At 38.7% G+C, this 21,611-nt stretch overlaps 1 protein-coding gene across 8 annotated transcripts in view; it reads right to left on the bottom strand.

Moving 5' to 3' along the window:
- LOC107752493 (armadillo repeat protein deleted in velo-cardio-facial syndrome homolog) overlaps positions 1-21,611 on the bottom strand; it is a 129,874-nt gene that overhangs the window by 102,607 nt on the left and 5,656 nt on the right. For 7 of the 8 annotated variants that reach the window (XM_016568483.1, XM_016568476.1, XM_016568480.1 and 4 more), the window contains exons 2-3: positions 17,999-18,105; positions 16,675-16,908 (exon numbers count right to left, since the gene is read on the bottom strand). In XM_016568483.1, coding sequence (XP_016423969.1) covers positions 16,675-16,887 — 213 coding nt within the window. In that variant the 5' untranslated portion in view covers positions 16,888-16,908; positions 17,999-18,105. Of the gene's footprint in view, positions 1-3,812; positions 4,441-16,674; positions 16,909-17,998; positions 18,106-21,611 lie in introns of those variants that run through there. The other variant, XM_016568482.1, reaches the window with a different exon arrangement.

The raw sequence follows: 21,611 nt of genomic DNA, 5'->3' as shown, positions 1-21,611 counted from the left end.
GTGTGTGTGTGTGTGTACAGTATGTCAGTAGGAAATATCAGTTTACAAACATGACAAACACTTTTTTTTTGTTAGTGAAAATGCTAGTGGCCTAAGACTTTTGCAAAATTACATATATGGTATATGTAAAAGTTATATTGTTTAATATGTGACATGCAAGGGACTCTACATCTCAATAATTGGCAAAAAACACCATTTGTCTCAATTTGCACTACAACAATCTGTCCAAAACAATGCAATGCAATTGTTTGGTCTAACAATAAATATGTGATTCTACTCGGCTTAATGAAAGATAAATGAATGAATATATAAAGATATTATAGGCCCATAGAGGGGTATAGAGGCTAAACGCTTCATGCTAACAAACTAAACTATTTTTTTTTTTTTTTTTTTCACAAGCGTCCATACAAACAGAGCTACAGGAGGACAGTCCACCTAACAAGCAAGAGGAAAATAAACATTACCAAACAAACAAGACACTAGGGCTGAGTAAACAGGCATGGGAAAGGCATGATGGTGCCACTGTGTGTGACAGAGAGAGAGGCCTGGGTCCCCATGCAATGGTTTAGCAGAGAAAAAGCAAGCTGAAAAACATCTAGAACTTACTGTGGTGAAGTGATTTGGTGGTTAATGATATAGATAAGTAACTTTAATGTTTGTCGGTTTCAAACTGAGAAACATCAAACCGTAAGTTACCAGAAATCCAAAAATTAACCACATGAAAAAAATTTACCAGCCAGTCAGACTTTTTATCAGCCAATTTAATAAAGAAAACTGTTAAATGTATAATAGCAATGTAGACATTGTGTGCCAAAAGGTTTTTTTTAAATAAATACAACTATTAAAATAATATATATAAATTAAAAAGAATACATAAGTTATTACTTACTTTTTATAGATAAGTTTGCAAAAACACAATTTGTCTCAATTTGCACCACATAATTTGTCAAAAACAATGTCGTTCTTAGGCCTAACAATAAATATGTGATTCTACTCGGCTTAATGAAAGATAAATGAATGAATATATAAAGATATTATAGGCCCATAGAGGGGTATAGAGGCTAAACGCTTCATGCTAACAAATATTCAGCTCATTAACACACAATCTTCTCCATTAGCACTTTTGGAAACAGCTTACTGAGTGTGAGAACAGACATCCATCTGAAAGGGTGTCTGACTGAATAAGATTGAGTGAGCAGCCAAGAAGCAGAGGCAGTTTGACAGAGGTGTTGTGGAAGGGTCCGCTGGTGCTGCTCTGCATTGCATGAGAAAGCGCAGGCAAGTAAGGCAGGTCTATATCGGGCACGCAGTCAGCATGCCAAATGGGTTACTGGACAGCACAATGTGATTGACGTCCTGACAGCATGCCAAGCTTTCATGGCATGTCCAGTGTAACACAGGTACCCGTGAGCCAGCACAAGTGTGGTTCGGGCTGCTAATTCAAAATTAACTGCAACTTGGCATCTGAAGGGCATCAGATACTTAGCGGAGATGAGTGATTAAAAGGCCCAGCTATTATCTTAAAGCCATCACCTCATCCAAAACCTTGGCACTCACTCAGCCTCGAGAGGTGGAACAGATCTTTGTTCTGTCATACCAGAGATTCTGAAATGCCCTGATTTGGGCAGCACAGCTGCAGTGGGACATCTGGAGCCTCTTTACCATGCCCTCCTACTCCACCCCTGCCCAACAAACCATGAGCACCAGCACAGTTACCCAGAGTTCTTTTGGGTCATTGACATTTAACGCACCATTCACAGTCACAATCAGCCTCTTCTGCTCTATATGTCTTCAAATACTGATCCATGCCATGGTACAGTGAATGAACAAGGCTTTACAAAAGAGAGGCCTGACAGCAGTGGTATGCATGGGGGGGGGCTCAAACCCCTGCCCCTTTAATCGCTAAAGCTAGAGTGCCCTTTGGGTCCGATCTAGCGATTTCTACCAAGGGGGAACGCAATCCCACCCAACCATAATTAAAATAAGCACTCTGGGGATAAGCAAACACTGTACAACTGCGGTGGAAGTCAATAGTCTCAGTCTAAATTAAATGTAAATGGTTTTTTGAAAGATAAATAATTTTTATGTCTAGAGATGGCTGGTTCGGTTTTGATGAGGTTAAATCTCTTTTGCAGTGACGGCACTGCCTCCATCCGCTAAAGTATCAGACGTTTATATTTAACTTAGACTCAGGCAGGCTGATTCACCCCACGGTAATTGAGGGTTGAGGACAGTAAGCTCAGCTGGATTGGGAGTTTTTTTTTTTTTTTTTGCGAAAATGTGTTTAGATTCGAATACTACCCTAATTATACAAAAACAGCCATTGCTAAAGTCTCAAATATGGTGAGAAGTTTGAAGTTTGTATGGTTGCTATGACAACCAATGAACATTCTAGCAAAAGCAATTACAGTCTGAAAAAAATTATCTGTCCACATATAACCTGAAAAGTCAGGGGGAAAGAAGAATTTGATTTAAGAAAAAAAAAATCAGATTTCACCTTCATTGCGGAAAAAAGCATTAAGCTTTGAGACTTTTTGAGATGTTTTGAGACATTAAGCATGTTCTTTAGACACCACAACAAACAGGATGTCACACTCTAGAGCTTCTAATAAGTGGTGCAACTGTTTAGTGAACTTATGTCTTCACACTCAGTGGCTTTGTCCAACAACTAAGATGACCGAATCAATCATGTCAGACACTCCAGCCGAAAGCAGAGCCTCTTAATCTCCATGCCCTTGTGTGACACGTCTGACCTCACCGAAGCAGGTGCCAGTCTTAAGGAATGCTCGGAGGTTAGCAGAGGTCAGATAGAGCATGCGGTGAACCCCAAAGAATGGCAGGAACGTCCATCCTGTGGAGGTAGGGGTTCATGGATGGAGACGCTTCAAATTCGGCGCCTTCAGACTTTGTTATGCTTAGCGTATCGTAAAAAAAATACAGCTGCCTCTCCTGTGCCAGTTATGTAGCAGCAACCATCCATGAGACAGCCGTGAACAGATTAATGGTGCCAAACAGATGGTTGTAAGAATGTCTTCCGAAAAATTCATTAGCTCAGAACACATTTGAACATAAAAAGACTGCTTGTTTCTTTCAAAGCCTGTCCCTTGTTATTTACGTGTCTTAACTGTCCAACCTGGCACATTTTTACGGTATGGAATCACACAGCACTGTTTTGGGAACACATCTTTAGAAAATCCGTGCATGCCGATTAAAAAGAACATTCCTTTGACCTCCTCGCAGCTTTGCCAGGCAATGTGGTAGCTCCAAAACAAAGAAAACAAATAGTTGACCACTGATGAGTCCAGTGCTGGCAAAGCAGTAAATCTTCAATCCTGGCTACTTTTCATCAACTTTGCTGTGTTCAACGTCCATCTGACGATTTTTTCTTTTTCAAATCCTGTAGGATTCCACATGTTTACCTTGGCTGTTTTGTTAGATGCGTCCACATGCTGCTTGACATTCTGGGAATGTTATTGACAGCTGAGCACAACTGAATTTGAAACAAAAGTGGAGAAATATTCACCTCTGGATAGATGTGTACTGAATGGACATACTGAATGTTGACAGTTCAGCATGTGACCACAACAGTATTCAAGATACGACTTATTGATATTCTACATCAAAATGTAAGATTAGAAAAGCAGAATGAAAGGAAGGAAATTTGAGGGATAACTTAACATCCAACACAACCAAAACCTGACCACTAAAGAGCAGGAAAATTGGGTGGTAATAAAAAAAAAAAAAAACACTCAAGCAATCAACAGCAAACAGAAGAGAAAGGAGGCTGAGAGCGAGCGAATCCCCAAACTAACCTGCTTCACTTCAGCCGGCATCACGAAAATCCTGTTTGGTTAAGCCTCTGGGAGAAACGCAAGGAGAACAATATTCTCTTGTGAGTGGAGTTTGTCTGTCTGTCTGTCAGTCTTTCGTTCCTTATTATGCGAGTATGTCCTGTGAGAGCCGAGGCAGCTCAGAGCCTCAGAGCCATCCTTTCCCGACAGTCACATGCACGAATATACTCTGTCTCTCTCGTCTTCTTACGTCGTCTCTCTCTCTCCTTCTCACACACACGCTCTTTCTAGCACATGCTCATAATCCTCTCAGGGACAGAAGAAACCCGTCTCCACCGTCGCCGAGCCAGGATGCTGCAAACGTTGGGGCGAATAATGATTTCAAAATGAGAAGAGATGCTCTAGACAGTCCAATGAATCCTTCAATAAATTCAGGAATCCGGCTGAAGAGAACCAAAACAAAACAGCTCACACACAGAGAAGTGGAGGGGAAAAAAGTTGTCCGGTGCAGGAACAAAACCCTCTGGGCAGACTAAAAGAAAGGGGGGTGGACGGGTGTAGAGGACAGGGAGAGGGGGGTTTGTGTGCGCGTTTGAGTGAATAGAATCTTCCCAGAAGGCAGTTGCCCTGTTCACAGCGTAGAGTTTTGTACTCTCATTCTCTCCCTCTCCTCACCGAGCATATAAGCAGACAAGGGTCAGACGGATTGGAGGGGGAGGGGGCTGACAGACAGACGCAGCTGGAGTGGAAAGAGAGAGAGAGAGAGAGAGAGGCTCCACCCAGCCAACATGCCAAAAAAGCATGAGCCCTGAGAGGGGGGCAACTTGAGGTCTTCACGGGTCCACTTGGATCTGAAAACCCGAGGTCCGACCCGAGACCGGAGCGGGTTCGGGTCCAAAACTTTGACGAGTACCTCGGACACGGGTCGGGTTCGGTATTAGCGGCCTCGGGTCTCAGGTCTCAGATTTAAAAAAAAAAACATGCTTTTCCCAAATGGACCCGATTAGACCCGAAATCTTTTAAACTATCCCGAATGCATAGGTTACTTTCACTTTCGTGTTAAGAGAGGAACATTTTTCTTTACTGACTGCGGGGCTGCAGGCTGTGCACACGTCAATGCCGTTTACGTTCGGGTCCAGTCGGGTTCGAAAATAAATGCCGTCGGGTCGTGTCGGACTCGGGTCTAATTTCATTGGGTCGTTTTTTTCTTTAAAAAAAATTAATTTATGCACGTCGGGTTCGGGTAAGCAGTGATTCGGGTCAGGTACAGATTTTAGGACCCGAGAAGACCTCTAGGGGCAACACTCCACAAAACTTTGCTATTTTTCTTTCCTTTTCTTTTTTTTGTACCCATACGGTCTCTCTTGGCCTGTTCTTTTCTCTCTCAGCATTTGTCCTTTTGTCCTTCCAGCCTGCTAAATATGACAAAGTAAATGAGAACCAGCCAAATCAGTCAGCAGGACACCAGGATTTTTCCTGACTGACTGCGGGGCTGCAGGCTTTACACACGTCAATGCCGTTTACGTTCGGGTGCACAAAACTTTGCCATTTTTCTTTCCTTTTCTTTTTTTTGTACCCATACGGTCTCTCTTGGCCTGTTCTTTTCTCTCTCAGCATTTGTCCTTTTGTCCTTCCAGCCTGCTAAATATGAGAAGGGAAAGGAAAGAGGTTGCAGAATGATTTCAGACAGCATCCAGTGACTGATAATGTGAAAGAATTTTAATCCAAATCTATGAATGGCTTTAACACAAAGCCGGACGGAGGCAGAGTTCAGGGATGGGCACTTTACACACAGGGTGTCAAACTCATTTTAGATTGTGGGCCGGATACGGGACTACTATTTTTATTTGTTGTACATTGGCGCGCTCGTGGAGATAATAAAGTTCATAATCAACTTCATCCTAAACTCACTAACCCCATACTGGGGTTACAAGCCTGCGTCTAAATGTAACTTTATGAACTTATTTGTCCAAGAAACTCCAGATTTGAGTGCAATGCCAGACAAACTTTACCATGTCGAGTAGAAATGCCTCAATAAACTGTCAAAGCTGAAAATATTCCACCTCGGAGCTCACACACTTTTACTTAAAAACCAAATCCTTCTCAAACTTCGAACAACAGTCAGTGCAAACACACCCCCATACTGAAGAGCATCATGTCTTATTTAGCAGTAACAGCCTGAATCTGTCTGCAGTCGGCCTGAATGAATTTGCTTCTTTTTCTAGAGTCTGACACCAAACAGACTGCAGAACGCCCTGTGGTCGCTGAACTGTATAAATATGTCAACAGAAAAAGTGTTGATAAATAAATAAACTGAAAGTAATCAGAATGTTTTAGTGGATTCAGGCCTGAGGAATTACTGAGGTTAACGTGGACTACTGTGGAGAGAAATACAAAGAGAAAACCACAGATAATGAAACGAACAAGAAAAGATAAGAAAGATACGCAATGTACATGCGACTGTTTTAGTCTCATAAATATATTTATGAGCGCTGAATATTTGAAAAGGCTTTTGCTCAAGAGGATGTATGATGTCTGCTTAGGGTTGCAGCACTCCCAGATTTGAAATTCAATGAATTTTCATCATTAGAAGTTTTCAAAGGTGGCGACTCAGCGAAGATGGCATTTTAAATGCATCACCTCTGTAAACGTGCACTGATTACATTTAATACACACAAAAAATGTGGGACTGCAGATTGGGAAATAAACATGCAATATTGTTTCGTTTGATATGCATGATCAAATACAAAAATGTCAGTCTTGGGCAAGCTGCAACCTCCCGCTCTCTCTCGTGAAGCCAACACGGAAGTGACTTAAACTGTAATTCATCGACTGGCCGCTAGAGGCTGGCTGCAAAAGGGAGTCAATTCCATAGACTCCCCATGTTAAAATGCTCAACTTTACAGCAGAAAAAAACGTTTACAGCCTGGTTCAAAAAATGATTTTGGTCTATATAGCTAATTTTGCCCTTCATGACAACTGTGAGGGGGGTCAGAAAAAACATGTTTACAGCCTGGTTCAAAAAATGATTTTGGTCTATATAGCTAATTTTGCCCTTCATGACAACTGTGAGGGGGGTGAATTTTCTTTATAACTCATCCATTTAAATTATATTAAGCCTTAAAGTTCTGCATAATTAAGGGCGTGGCCACTTGAGTGACAGGTGGATTGCCGCTGCTGTCACCACCGTCAAGCTATGTGGGCGTGGCTTCAGCAACCAGCTCCCGCCTTTTTGCCCATTTCCAATTATCCGGGAGTGACGCGCGGTGACGTGCTGCCAAGATGGCGACGGCCGGCTCCGCCTACTTTAGACTTCAAAAACGCTCTTCGGAAAACTGCGGGTGACGTCACGGACACTACGTTCATGTTTTTATACAGTCTTCACACTTTATGGTCTTGGGTTTATCCCAACACAGAGGTTCTTAACAACAACACAGATCTGGTAAATGAGATCCTGAGAGAGAATATGAAGAATCAAAACTAAAAAGGAAAAATGTGGAGCATAAAATTTAGCATTAAAGGAATAGTTTCACCAAAAATATAAATTCAATCATTATTTACTTGTACAATATTTACTTGTTCCAACCCAAATTGCTTTTTTATGTGGAACATAAAAGGTGAATTTCTGAAGAATATCCTGGCCATTCTTTTCAATATAATGAAAGTGAATGAGGATAGTTACGTTGTTAAGCTCCAAAATGATCCAACGATCACAATAAAATACCATAAAACTAGTCCACATGACTCTATATTCCAAGCACTTTATTCCATGTTTCCTAAAGTCAAACCAAAATACTCACTGAAAATCAGCATTTGCTCTCCATGGTGTTCATATTATTATAATCAGCAATGTCAGATCCATAAAGGATCACTCTGTTGAGTTGGATCTTTTCAATTAATCCACTGATCCAGTTCACAAAACAGGTGTGAATGATTTGTTCATGAATCTGACTAGTTCTTGAGTTCAACCCACTGTTTACATTTTTCTGTTTCGGCCCACAGGAGGGGAAGATTATCAGTGAATAACAATGTAAATTTCACAACTCATGGTACTTTTAGTTTTTTTTGTCATTTTAGAGCTTGAGAATGCCATACAGCTTTGAAACAACATGAAGGTGAGTAAAAAGTGACAAAATGTCAATCTTTGGATGAACTATTCCTTTAACTACCCTACATCTCACACTGTGGTGATAACCATCTCCTTCATTTTTCACAAACTACCATCAGAACAGCCATTAAATATCATCTCCACACCTCTGCTTTCAGTCTGAGCTGTCCTACTGTGTCTTACTGACATTCTCCCACAGTAGCTGCTCTCCAAACATTCACTTACTCAAAGCTCATTATCCAGTTCTCTGCTCGAATTAAGTCTTGATATAACACAACATGTGTAAATAGACCAGGGCCCTGGTAATAAGGTAAGTGACTAACAGTCCGGACACGCACACCAATCTCTGGATAAATATAAAGAACAGAAAAGAGTCTATCCATGCACACACAAAGTCAATAAAGCCACCAGAGACCAGACAGAAATATTACACATTATATATATCAGTGGGGAAACAACAAGAGAATAAAACAAAATAATTTAGCTGATCCTATAATGTGCTACCTGACACATAGAGTGATGACTATTTAAATCCTTTAGGAGAAAGTCAAATAAAAATATCAATATTTTTGCTTTCACTGTTTAAATATCATTTTAAACAACATTTCTAGCTCTATATATTGGAATATATTGTTAAATCAACCCCTTTCTGTAGAAACTTCCAAGTAATCTCCAGCTATAGCTTCAATCGTTATCCATCAACAAGTTTGTGGCACATAAACTGTGGTGCTAAACCACTTTAAGACAACCACTATTAAAAGTCAGTGTTGAAGCCTCCTAACAACTTTTTCAAGTAACAGTGCATTTTACACACTTCAAGTGGTTTCAATTTAGGCTCCCAATAAGAGGGTCAAGCACACAGACCTGTTTGGTTGTATATGAACATGCCGAGTAAAGGGGCCACATTCCTGGAGTGACTCAGGAGTCTCATAAAGCAAGAGATTCTTATTTTAAACACACAGTTCCTTACATGGGATCCACTGAGTGAGCAGCAGTTGGTCTTTTAAAGGGGTCATGAACTGTCTTTTTTATTAATTTGTACTGTTCTCTGATGTCCACTTATAATGCTATCAAGATTTTTACATCAAAACACATCATAATTTAGAAGTAATAGGCTATTTTCTGTCCTGTTTTGACCCCCCTAATCGAAATGTTTGAATAGGCGTGGCGGATTGTGACTGGCTAACAATTTTGTATGTTTGACAGCCTATATCCTTCATAGATGGAAGCTGCTGTGATTTAGGTTAAAAACACAAATACTCAGTACATATCAAATGATCTTTAATAACAGAAAAAGCAATAGTGACCCCATAATACAAACAGTTACTCACACTTGTGTGGTGCGACATTACTGTCGGATCCAATATAGTAAGCACAGCATTGTCTTTTAGTTTCAATCTTTCTGAAAATCCTGTGTCGAATTGTGCCTTGTTTGTAAACGATCTTCTTTTGTGGAGACGGTGTTTAGCCACACTGTTACATCATAAAGTGGCACATTCCACAACCTGTCATTTTGGCAGATTGTCTTCAATGTAAGCTGTTTTTAGACTAACAAGAAAGTTTTGAGTTCTGAAACTTACAGGATGTTTTTATAGTACAATGACCTCTATGTCAAAAGATCAAGGGAATTTTGATTACTCAGTTCATGACCCCTTCATGTGGCTCCAAAGTCACTCCTGCTGGTACGGTTAAGAATACGGCATAATCAGGAGACCTTCAACCTCATTCAGTAGCTGACTGAATGATGTAGTTATATAGTTCATATTATAGACAACTTCCTGGATTGATTAGGGCTGGGCGATGTACTGAACTTTTACAATACACTGTATACACTCAATGATTTCGCTGGTAATAGAACATTATGAATATAACGGTTTGCTAATAACTGTTTGATGATTATTTAAATATACAAAAATATATTAAAAATACAGTTGTGCTGCTTAATATTTTGGTGGACACCATGATACATAATTTTTTTCAGGATTCTCTGACTGTCACTTTTGATCAATTTAAACTTTAATTAATCTTTGCTGAATAAAAGTATTAATTTCTTTAACAAAAAACTTTCGAGTGATAGATTATACTGTACACTACTTATATAAAACCAATTTCTACCAAGCAGAAATCTACCTGTTTTTCACCTTAAATCCACCATGTTTTTCAGTAAATGCAATACATTATTATCATCATTATTATTATTATAAATTTCATCCTGTGGTTTTAAAGGGGTCATATGATGTTGCTAAAAAGAACATTATTTTGCCTTTAAGCTATTATACAGTATACATAAAATGGTAACACTTTCCAATAAGGTTTCATTTGTTAACATTAGATAACTAAATTGGTTAACATAAACTAACAATGAAAAATACTTCTAAAACACTTACTAATCTTAGTTAATGTTAATTTCAACAAAGTTCAACACAGTAATACATTATTAAAATCAAAAGTTGTACGTGTTATTATTATTATTTAATGGACCTGAGCTAACAAGAACTATCAACGAATAGTTGTATTTTTATTCACTAATGTTAAGATTAATACAGCTCGTCAGTGAACAACGGCTCTGTGTAGTTAATGCTGCTCAATGTGAAAGCCCGCAGGTGATGGAGATTTACCGCTGATTACAGAACCGGCTTTACTGATAAGATGCGCGTTAAATATCGCATGCGATTTATCGTGCAGCCCTAATACGAACTATAACAAATGTATTGCTCATTGTTAGTCAATGTTAGTAAACGTTAACTGATGGGACCTGATTGTAAAGAGTTACCAATAAAACTATTAAGACAAACATTAAATATATCACCCAGCACTCAGATTACAACACAAGAAATGCTGGACACAACCTTATTTATGATACTCCGAAAGTGAGAAAAAAGATTAAGCAACATTGTGAAAATAAAAAAGCAAGAAAACTCTGCTCTTTGTGTATTTTAGGGCTTTTAGAAGATTAATCATTTGATGGATTGTGGAATGGGGATGAGAGCGTTCCGAGCAGCCCTCTGTAGAATGTGAATAGCTGTGGGCACCTGCAGCTGCTCTGAATACAAAGAATGCAGCTATTCCCACTCCTCAGTGAGAGCGCCTGTCCTTCAGTGTGCCAGCATTATGAAACATGTGAGCATGTTCACCTTTCTAACACCTGCAGACATATCAAAAAATGGATTACTCACAGGAGTACAATTTATGTATTATAATGTATTATGAAAGAAATATAGCCATATCACTAGAAGTATATGACATATACTTAGTGTATAGGCTTTACAGGCAACTACCTCGAGCTTCACGCTCCTCTTCTCATCGCTCATCCACAGCAGTTTTACTCTCCATTCTGTCTGCACTTCTTATTGAAAATAAAGTTGACCTAACAACAGTCAACTTCTTTCAAGCAGCTCCGTGAGGATTTTAAGTCAAACCATTTATGCAGCTTTTAAGTCACTGTGATGACCACAGCTGATAAAATGCTTTTGATGCATGCAAACTTCAACATAATTTTCACTAAAATATGCAGTTTTACTCATGACATTGTTTTGTTGGCATAAAGAAGACACTTGGGCAAAAAAAACAAAACATCTCATTAATAATGGTATTTCCGAAAAAATATTTTGTGCATACACACAAACTTTCCACATTCTCATGACATTCTCTGACTGCTCCATATTTTGTCGCATTTGTAATTTTCAAAGGGAAACTTCTGTAATTGAAAAGAGAAAAAAGTTCAGTAGAAAAAACTGTTAGCTCTATACATGTGTGAGAGCAGAAAAAAAGTGCAATGACAGGTGAAATAGAGAAAATAAGCAATGCAGGCACTTTCACTGCTGCTTTAATTACAGTTTTACAAGAGGTTTGACTTTTCCTAATGGCGAGGTGGCATGGGAGATTGTGTATGTGTGTGGGAGGAGGGTGAGAAAGTCATTGTTCAGCAGGTGATTTACAAGACAGTGGGCCTCCCAGGCTTTTCCCCACAGTGAGCTTCCTTGTGTTTTGTGGCTAAAGCCTAGTTCACACTACACGACTTAAAACGGCGGCAGATCGCTGTGCTGTTCAGACTACATGACTTCTTGGCTGTCTTGAAGTCATTGTGGTGTTCACACAACGCGACACTATGTAAATGATCCGCAACAGTGGGTCACACACAGTGGTGTAGTCTAGTTTTTTGTAGTGGGTATACTCTGATATTCCCTCCCAGTCTCATACTCACCGTGCCACAGCGACACCCCATAAGCACCACCACACTCACTAATTCATACAATATGCATCGATGTAACAGAGCATTCTGAAAGACTGCTTATGTGATATCAACATGTCAATTTATTATAAATAACAGAAGACTTTAACAGCCAATGACATTTACAGCTGGGGAGACTGGACTGATTTCTGACTGTTTAGTGTTAATCATTTAACTCAGCAAGGTACATTTATACTTATCGGTCTTAGTACACTATGTAACTACAGAAGAGTCAAGTTTTAAATAGGAAAAATATAGAAACTCTTTGGTCATTTTTGAGCGAGATGCTAACGGTCTAATCAGATTCAATGATCTATGCTAAGCTACAGCTAAAAGTGCTACCGCCAGACCCGGAGATCGGCTGAATGGATTCGAAAACGGTAAAACTCAACTGTTTAACTCTAGGGGAGTTGGAAAATGAGCCTATTTTCAAAAATAGTGGAGTGTTCCTTTAAGGCTACATTTATTTATTTAAATATTCTTTAAAAATCTTTACAGTAATATTGTGAAATATTCATAAATTTTTTTTCAGGATTCTTTGATAAAGTTCAAAAGAACTGCATTTATTTGAAATAGTAAAGACATTTACAATGTTACAAAACAATTTATTGCAACTGAATGCAGATCAATTTAATGCATCCTTGCTGAGTGAAAGTATTAATTTCTTTCAATAAAATAAACAAAAGTCTTTTTTGTTTAGCATAAAAGTAAAACATTTTATAAAAATGGACCCTGGAATTTTTCACTTTTCTATTCTCAATGTTTACAGAACAAACTGAAAATGTCAGCTGAGCTTCCCTTCCTCTAGGCCAGTGGACCTGTACGATAAAACTGAGGAACCTGAGCAGTGGTGTATCATACCATCTCTGTGTGTCTTACTAATAATCAATTTCGGATCTATATATATATATATATATATATATATAATAAACACAAATAAACATGAATTATTATAACACGGTCATGACACTGCCAGAAGGTCAGCAAACATGCTGACCCAGGATATACTTGTCCAGCTACATCACCACATCACCTCCGGTAATAACATTAGCTACATAAATCCACCAGCTTTTGATCCTAATCACTGTGGCTTTGATCATTCTCATTGAGAGAGGAAGTGAAACAGGATATAAAGACAGACATCTAGACAGAAGATACCAGTCAGTTCTGGCAAAATGATTCTGTGACATGCAAGGCCTTCTGACAGTAACCAACATGCTTAAAAGGGCAAGCTAATTTTCAAGCTGTCATGTTAGGCAGAGAGGAGTAAAACACACAAGCTTTATGGGCAGGCGAGGGCAGCACACAGGCTAAACACGTAATGGAAGAGACAGATAATCAGTGTCTAAGCAGTGACAAGGGACCTGTTTTTTTCTGTAAGAATTACACTTTTCTTTAACTGGTTTTACAAAACAGCAAAGTTCAACAGTAATGTAGAGGAAAACAGCTAGTTAGGAGTCAAAATATTTCACCCTTTGACGATGACGGAACACTACATATGCACCTCCAGAGTCAGTCAGAAATAAATGATATGGTGTTGCCATCAAACAGACGTGTGTAAAACATTTTATAAAAATGGACCCTGGAATTTTTCACTTTTCTATTCTCAATGTTTACAGAACAAACTGAAAATGTCAGCTGAGCTTCCCTTCCTCTAGGCCAGTGGACCTGTACGATAAAACTGAGGAACCTGAGCAGTGGTGTATCATACCATCTCTGTGTGTCTTACCACAGACAGCACTGATCAAAGCAGCAACTTTTCTTCCAAAGCTCTCCACAGGCCTTTCAGACTCAAAACATTTAGACAGAGCTAGCAAAGTTCAGCCACAGGAACCAAGCTTCAGTCGTACAGGCACGTTTCCTGAATTTTAAATGATGTTCTAGATTCCAGAAAGAAGTAGCTGCGTTGTTCCTCGTACTGCCTCAGGTCATGACCTCTGAACATTACTTACATGTGGGACAGTCGAGGTTACTTTAAAGAAAAGCTGTCTATGGTGTGAGAGTTGCTGTGAAAGGTCTGCCATTGATGGAGTCCTATTGTGTGTCTCTGTCACTCTGTGACCTTTTGGGCCTTGTGAAGAATAATAAATGCTTAAAAACAAAATAAATCAATGTCTCCAGTCAGTAAACAGACTGAGGTGAATGAGGGAATGAGGTGAGTCCTTTCGTTCTTTGGGAATCAAATCTATTAGGACTTGATCCACCTCCCATTACAGTATTAATATGTACAAGACACAAGATGAATGAGGTGCACCTGCTGCACCACAACAACTGCAACAGTGCCAATTATTCATATAGCATTCCAAGAAACCATTTTCAAATGATAAAATATAAAGATTTACACAGCAAAAAGAAAAGCCACTGATACAATGAAAGCATGAGAGGACTGCTGAAAGAAAATATCTGAATATATCAACCTCAAAAGAAAAATATATACTCACTCATTTAAAAGATTATTTAAATTAAACACTTATACATTTGTATTGATTAAAATTAAAAACCATAACATTTGTTGCTAAATGTGTAATGCATTGAGGGATGGTAAACTTTACACACATACACATATATACAGTATGTATATATATATATATATATATATGTATATGTGTGTGTGTATATGCAACAGTAATGTAGAGGAAAACAGCTAGTTAGGAGTCAAAATATTTCACCCTTTGACGATGACGATGACGGAACACTACATATGCACCTCCAGAGTCAGTCAGAAATAAATGATATGGTGTTGCCATCAAACAGACGTGTAGAGTATGACTTCACTACCCTAAAATTATCCACTACTGATTGCTAACATGGAGAGGATTTCATCAGCCTTATTTCCCACCAGCAACCCATAGAAACCTCATTGAATAGTGTTTGGGAAAAATAAATATATAAAATAAAACTGTCAGTTGTTGATCTGGATGCAATCCAGTGTTGAACTTCTGTTGATTACATATATTTTGCAGTCCAGTGGTATTTGAATTGATTAATGAAAGGATCTTGCAAATGTAACTCAATTAAAGGATTAGTTCACCCAAAAATGAAAATTGTGTCATTAATTACTCACCCTCATGTCGTTCCAAACCTGTAAGACCTTAGATCATCTTCGGAACACAAATTAAAATATTTTTGATGAAATGCGAGAGCTTTCTGACCCTGCATAGATAGCAACAGAACTACCACGTTCAAGGCCCAGAAACGTAGTAAGGACATCGATAAAATAAGTGTGCAAAGAAAACAAAAATAACTTTATTTAACAATATCTTCTCTTCCGTGTCAGTCGACGCACGTGCACGAGAGTACCATGACGTGATGGCACTTGTGTGATGATGCTGCTGATGCAGGAGCCGGCATTCTGACGTAGAAACCCGATGCGCTGCACCTTGTTTGCAATCAGAGGAATGCACAGGCATGCGTCCTGGTACTCTCATGAACGCAACACGGAAGAGAAGAAATTGTTGAATAAAGTTATTTTTGTTTTCTTTGCGCACAAAAAGTATTCTCATAGCTTCATATCATTACAGTTGAACCACTGATGACATATGACTATTTTATCGATGTTCTTACTACGTTTCTGGACCTTGAACATGGTATTTCTGTTTCTGTCTCTGCAGGGTCAGAAAGCTCTCGGATTTCATCAAAAATATCTTCATTTGTATTCCGAAGATGAACGAAGGTCTTACGGGTTTGGAACGACACGAGGGTGAGTAATTAATGACACAATTTTCATTTTTGGTTGAACTATCCCTTTAAGAACAACATAATAACAAAGCAGACAAAGTGTGAAAACAATGAAAAAAGATACAAATCTAAAGTCAGTAAAGTTATTAACCTTCAAACAAGGGGTGCAGCTACAGGTGGACAACGTCCCACCAAAAGGCCTAACAGAAAAAAATATTTTACTACAGTAATTCAAGTTTTTAGCCTTTTACATTTTTTCTATAAATTCTAGACTGTAATCCAATTTTCTCCAACAAATACATAAATAAATGAAAAAAAAAGTATAATAAATAAATTAAATTAAACCTGGGACTTAGTTTCTTAGGAAGCTTATTTCTAGACCAACAATTTGTTATTTTATAACTCCCTACTACTTTGACTCGAGGGAACAATTTTGTACTGTGATGGTATTGTAAAACTGCAATGGTATTAATTTGATTTTCTCTCACATTGACTTCAGTTATCCACCCCAGGATGGCATCCTTTTAACATCACTGCCTCAGACACACATTTGCCTCAGCACCATAAGGGACCCAAAGCAAACAGTACGGTCTATGAGATAATATGAGAAGCACGTGGTGGAGAGAGATGGGAAGAAGAAGAGTGTAAAGACGACCCATCCTGGGCATAGATGATGAGTCACTGCAGGACAACACCCAGAGCAATAACTCAGCCCAGCCAAACACAGCTCAAGCTAAATAAGATACAGACGGACTGATTTTGTGAAAACAATGAAAATGAAGCAGCATCAGCATGAGGGGCGTTATGGGGCTGCTTTGTTCATTCACACAGACTGACGCATGACTTGCCAAGCTGGAAAGATTTACCTGCATGACCATCTGTTGCCAGGCCAGCGGTTGGTTGCTCCCGCCTGTGGTTCCGCCCACCAGTCGATCAGAGGGCAGACTGCCGCGTTCCAGCTGTAATGAGACATTGCGGCGTTCCTCTTCAAGGGCCCTGGTCAGACGCTCGAAGCGCGCCTCCTGCTCTTTGACTGATGCCAGGATACTGGCGGCTGACGGCACGTCATATTCTTCCATAGCAGCACCCAAAATTATATGCTGATTACAGGGCAGGGTAAATGGGGGAGAGAGAAGGACCCAGGACAAAAGAAACAACCAGTTAAAGGGATAGTTCAGCCAAAAATGTGAATTCTCTTAACATTACATACTCTCTTTACTTTTTTTCTTCTGTGGAACATAAAAAGAAATCCTTTATAGCAGAATGTCTCTTTTCCGCATTGAAAGCAAATGGTGAACGCAACTATCATTCAAGGAATTTAACAACTTCAGGGGCAGTTATAGGGTCAGGGCATATTCAGGGCTTAATGCATATGGAACCACCTTTTGATGAAATATTGCAATATTCTATATTATAAAATCAATATAATTGACATGGTGTCATTCTAAAATATTACTGGATAAAACTAAAATCTCAGCTTCAGACAAGTCAAAAGCTTAATTTTAAAACACAGTCCTAATGTAAAATAAAATAATATGACAAAAACACGATTTGTGTTTACATAAGTGACAAAAAAATATTTGTGTCCCTTTAGGCTTTCCATAGTTTGGTGACCACAGAAGACTTGAATAGTAGTATGGACCACTACCTTTATGATGACAGCCTCTGGTCCCCATCCACTTTCACTGTATGGAAGATAGCTGCTTGGACTCTTTTTGTGTTCCCCATAAGAAATAAAGTCAAGTAAATAAAGACAAAATATACATTTCTGGCTTAACTATACCTTTAATACTGACTATGCAACCCTAAAACCTAATACTGCAACAGTATCCATGCACCAAATGCTGCAGTGTCACATTGCACTGTACTATGAGCAGCAATTCCTTTATAGGAAGCTTGATACTTTACTTTCTGCATATAACAACCATAAATGGCCAAAACTCACATGCATATGCCACAAAACATACTCAAAATAGTTCCAGACTAAATTCACCACACGTCGACACAATATAGACATGCTGGACTATAAATCACCATGATAACTTCATTCATGCTATGCACAATAGCTCGGACATCTCTCCCATTGTCAAAGGTGACAAAATGAAGATAATGGAAGCTTCACTTAAGAGGATAAAGAAGTAAAACCAAGGGTTGAGGCTTGGTTCTTGCACAGTTCACCTGCATACACACCTATCAGTTAGTGGAGAGAGAGGCAGTTAGAGGACAGACATCCCCCTATAAGGACAGACGGGAGGAGATGTGCCCAGCAGGAGGCAAAGAGAGAGAGCGAGAGCTGGCTGCAGAGGGAAAGAAAGAGAAGAAATCAACGGTTAGATAACACTCTGACACTATAAACATAATAGACAGAATTCTGCTCTGTTTCCTGGGGACTTAAAGAGGATGAAGATAAAGAAATGAATGAGAAGATGCTAGAGAATGATAAATGACTATTGAAACCTCATTCGCAGACTTTGAGCAAAGTAGATTGGATTGGGCTGTCAGGGGACAGGTGTACAGAGACAAAGGGGGCCAGACTAAGTATGAGATGGAAAAGGGGGCTGGTGCAAATTAATATTTACTAAGAGCATTATACAGTTGTTGTTTTTCGTTCTCCATTAAACCAAAACCACAAATGGACACACACACAATAACACAAACATTCTATTCTCTATAGAACAGTCTGTGTTCTATAAGGTCCTATTCCCTTTGAAGCGCAGTGCAGCACAGTACACACGCAGGCTTTGAAGTTTGTTTCTGGCTGATCATTTATTTATCTTAAGCGGCGTTCTGACACAGCTCTAACAGCAAGGCATTGTACTACAGTCTTGTTCTGGGTACAAAGAGCGACTGCACAAGGTCTAGCAAAGGGAGCGATCTGTTTCTGCTGTTGCTCCTGCCTCTGGAAAATAACTCAAGATTACATTTATCTGCTAGATAAGACACATTTACAAAAATGTGATAACTTATCATGAAAAATGTAAGTCAATAAAAATGTGGCGACAATGTGAAAACGGATAAACTTCTAATATCTGAGATGTAAACGGTTAGATGTGAATAACAGATAACTTTTAGCCTTTTATGAGAAATGAACTGTTCTACCAGCTGGGTCTACAACATTTTATTTATTAAACAATGAAATACATGAACATATCTACCTACCTATAGCAGCATCTTATCTATTCATTCATCCAATTTTGTCTTGGCAAACTTTGTATTTCTAGTTAAAATGCAATTTCACACAATTAAATGATTTTCAATTAATTCCGTTTCCATACTTTTAAATTCAAATTGGAATTCTGCATCCTCTAACCTCAATTCAAATTCAGAAACTGAATTAAAATTGGCTATTAGGTGGTTTCATACTGGCCCAAGATGTCAAAGTGGTCATTGGAAATGGTTTGTGTCTATCCTTCAGTGCAAGTCTAAAATATTTTTTTGCCCTTTTTAATTGTCCACCCAATAAAATAAGTCAATAGCACACTCCTCCTAAAAAACAGAATGATGTATTCTTTTTGTCTGGAGCATAAAAGATACAGGATTATTTACATGCCAAAGGGGTTTGATCAAATCCATAACTCTAAGTATGAGCAATAGTAATAGTGCCTTTCCTTAGCAAACACCACTTGTTAACTAATACACTTTTTGAAAGCTTTACTACACAAGATTTAGATCTGAATTCCTTTAGTGCTATAGTAATAGTAGTATTCAACATTAAACACAGAAAGGAAATCAAATGTTAAGAGGTTACCCAAACCATCATTTAAGGCCAGCTATCAAAATCTTTACAGTGTCTAGAAGGGGACAGCACTCTCATCATGGGATTAACTGAGCTATGATGATGAGACGTTTATGATGATGAACCCCTGCTTTAGGATTTAAGAAGCTGCCTCTCCCATACTCCCTATTTCAAGGAGTGCAGGGGCTGATGGGAAATTGGTCCCTGCCTCTCTAAGTATCAGCAGGAGAATGACAGGCATGTCAAACATGCCCACTGCACTTATGACCACAGACTTAAAATAGTCCAAAGTAGTGAAGCATTCCAGGCCTGGTTTGGAGCTGGTTGTGCTAATAGTTTGGAGGGAAAAAAAGGACAGTTCATTGTCAGTTAACTGTTCTGGCAAGAGCATTCCATCTGTACGCTGCATTAACCTTACAAAGGGCTTTACTGCACTGATGGCAATATGGTTATCTGAACTAATGATTGTACTACAGATTAACAAAGATAAATGAGCCATTATGCCAACAAGGCATGCTAATTTAAAGGGATAGTTCACCTATTAACGTTCTATCATTTAGGCCAGGCGTACACGGTGCAAGTTCAGACACTCGGGAGGTCGTGAGCCATTGCACACGTTACAGTTCAGTTAACCTGTTAATCGTGTCAAATCAGTTTGGTACACAGCACGACTGTACCGCCGTGCGAGCCGGCGGCAATCGCATGAGCTTTCGCGCTAAACACAGAGATATGGAACTTTTCAATGTTGCTGCTTTATAGCTTCAAATAGAAAAAGAAAGAAAATTAAAAGATGAGTATGCAAATTATTTGGTGAATTGCAGTTTCTCTTTACAACGCGTTTTTGCAGCGGTAAGCAATGTAGCCAATCACTGACATATCTGTTGATTTCTTGACCGCAATGGCCAATCAGAGGCGTTTATGCTAGAATCCACTCACCGCTCACAAAGCTGGAATTTTGTCCAGTGCTAAATTCTGCACACATGCGAATCATCTCATTATTACAAAGTGTAGACGCAATGTAAAAACAGAGATTCATTGTGCAGTGTAGAGAACTTCATTGATTATAACAGAACTTTGTGAGATCACGAACTAAGATGAGAGAGTGATTATAAAAGGAGCGCTCTTTGCGCCATAGCAATGAATTGCACAAAATATATGCTATGTGAAAATAGATATGCATTAATGCTAGAGCACCCTCATTCATTTCAGAAGCACCTTCAGTGGACCACATTCAGCAGAGAACAGCATAGTCATTCCTTTCAACAAAAAACAACTAGAGTGATTTGTGTGTGTGTGTGTGTGTGTCGGTGTATCCGCACGATTTGGGGTTGCCTAGTAGCCACTGAGCTATAATAATACACATATATCTAGCATATGTGATGTGGTTGTATATGATTTTTAGACTGGTCAAAATTAGGCTGACTCCCCGAATTTTTTAAGCATGTTTAAAAATTATCGGGAGCTTGTGAGGTACTCGGCTCGTAAATTCCTCTCACACGATGCGAGCCACGACCATACGAGCATCAATGACTTCCATGCGATTTCTTCCGATGGGAAAAAAACACGTACAAGCTCATATGACAGCAAAAATCGCACCGTGTATGCCCGGCTTTATTAACCTTCATATCAGTCACAACCTGTACGATTTACTATCTTCTGAATAAGATAAAGTGTGTAAAATCAATTTCAATTATATTTTAAAATATTTAAAAATGAAAATTATATAACCAATTTGTTTCACATTCTTTCTTGGAAAAGAAAGAATCACTACAACTTCTGAAAGTGACCGGCCGTGTTTTAGCATTACATAAAAAGTAATGTCACAAATCAGAAAATGTCATTTTAACATCAGTGTGAACATACAAACAAAAAAAAATAATGACACTAATTTAATATCATTGTAACTTTGCTTTCCATACACTTTAAGTACTTCTTCATATTCCCAAAGAAAAACCTATGGTTTAGTAAAGTCAAACATGATGAAAGGGCAAGTGAACAGTCAGTAAAAAAAAAAGAAAGAAAAAGGAAAAAAAGAAATACACAATTTACAAGCATAGATAAAATAAA

The sequence above is a fragment of the Sinocyclocheilus rhinocerous genome, unplaced genomic scaffold (genome assembly GCF_001515625.1).
Source record: "Sinocyclocheilus rhinocerous isolate Xijiao unplaced genomic scaffold, SAMN03320098_v1.1 scaffold1853, whole genome shotgun sequence".
Classification (NCBI taxonomy): domain Eukaryota; kingdom Metazoa; phylum Chordata; class Actinopteri; order Cypriniformes; family Cyprinidae; genus Sinocyclocheilus; species Sinocyclocheilus rhinocerous.
The sequence above is the reverse complement of the archived record's forward strand: the minus strand, read 5'-3'. Positions and strand labels throughout refer to the sequence as shown.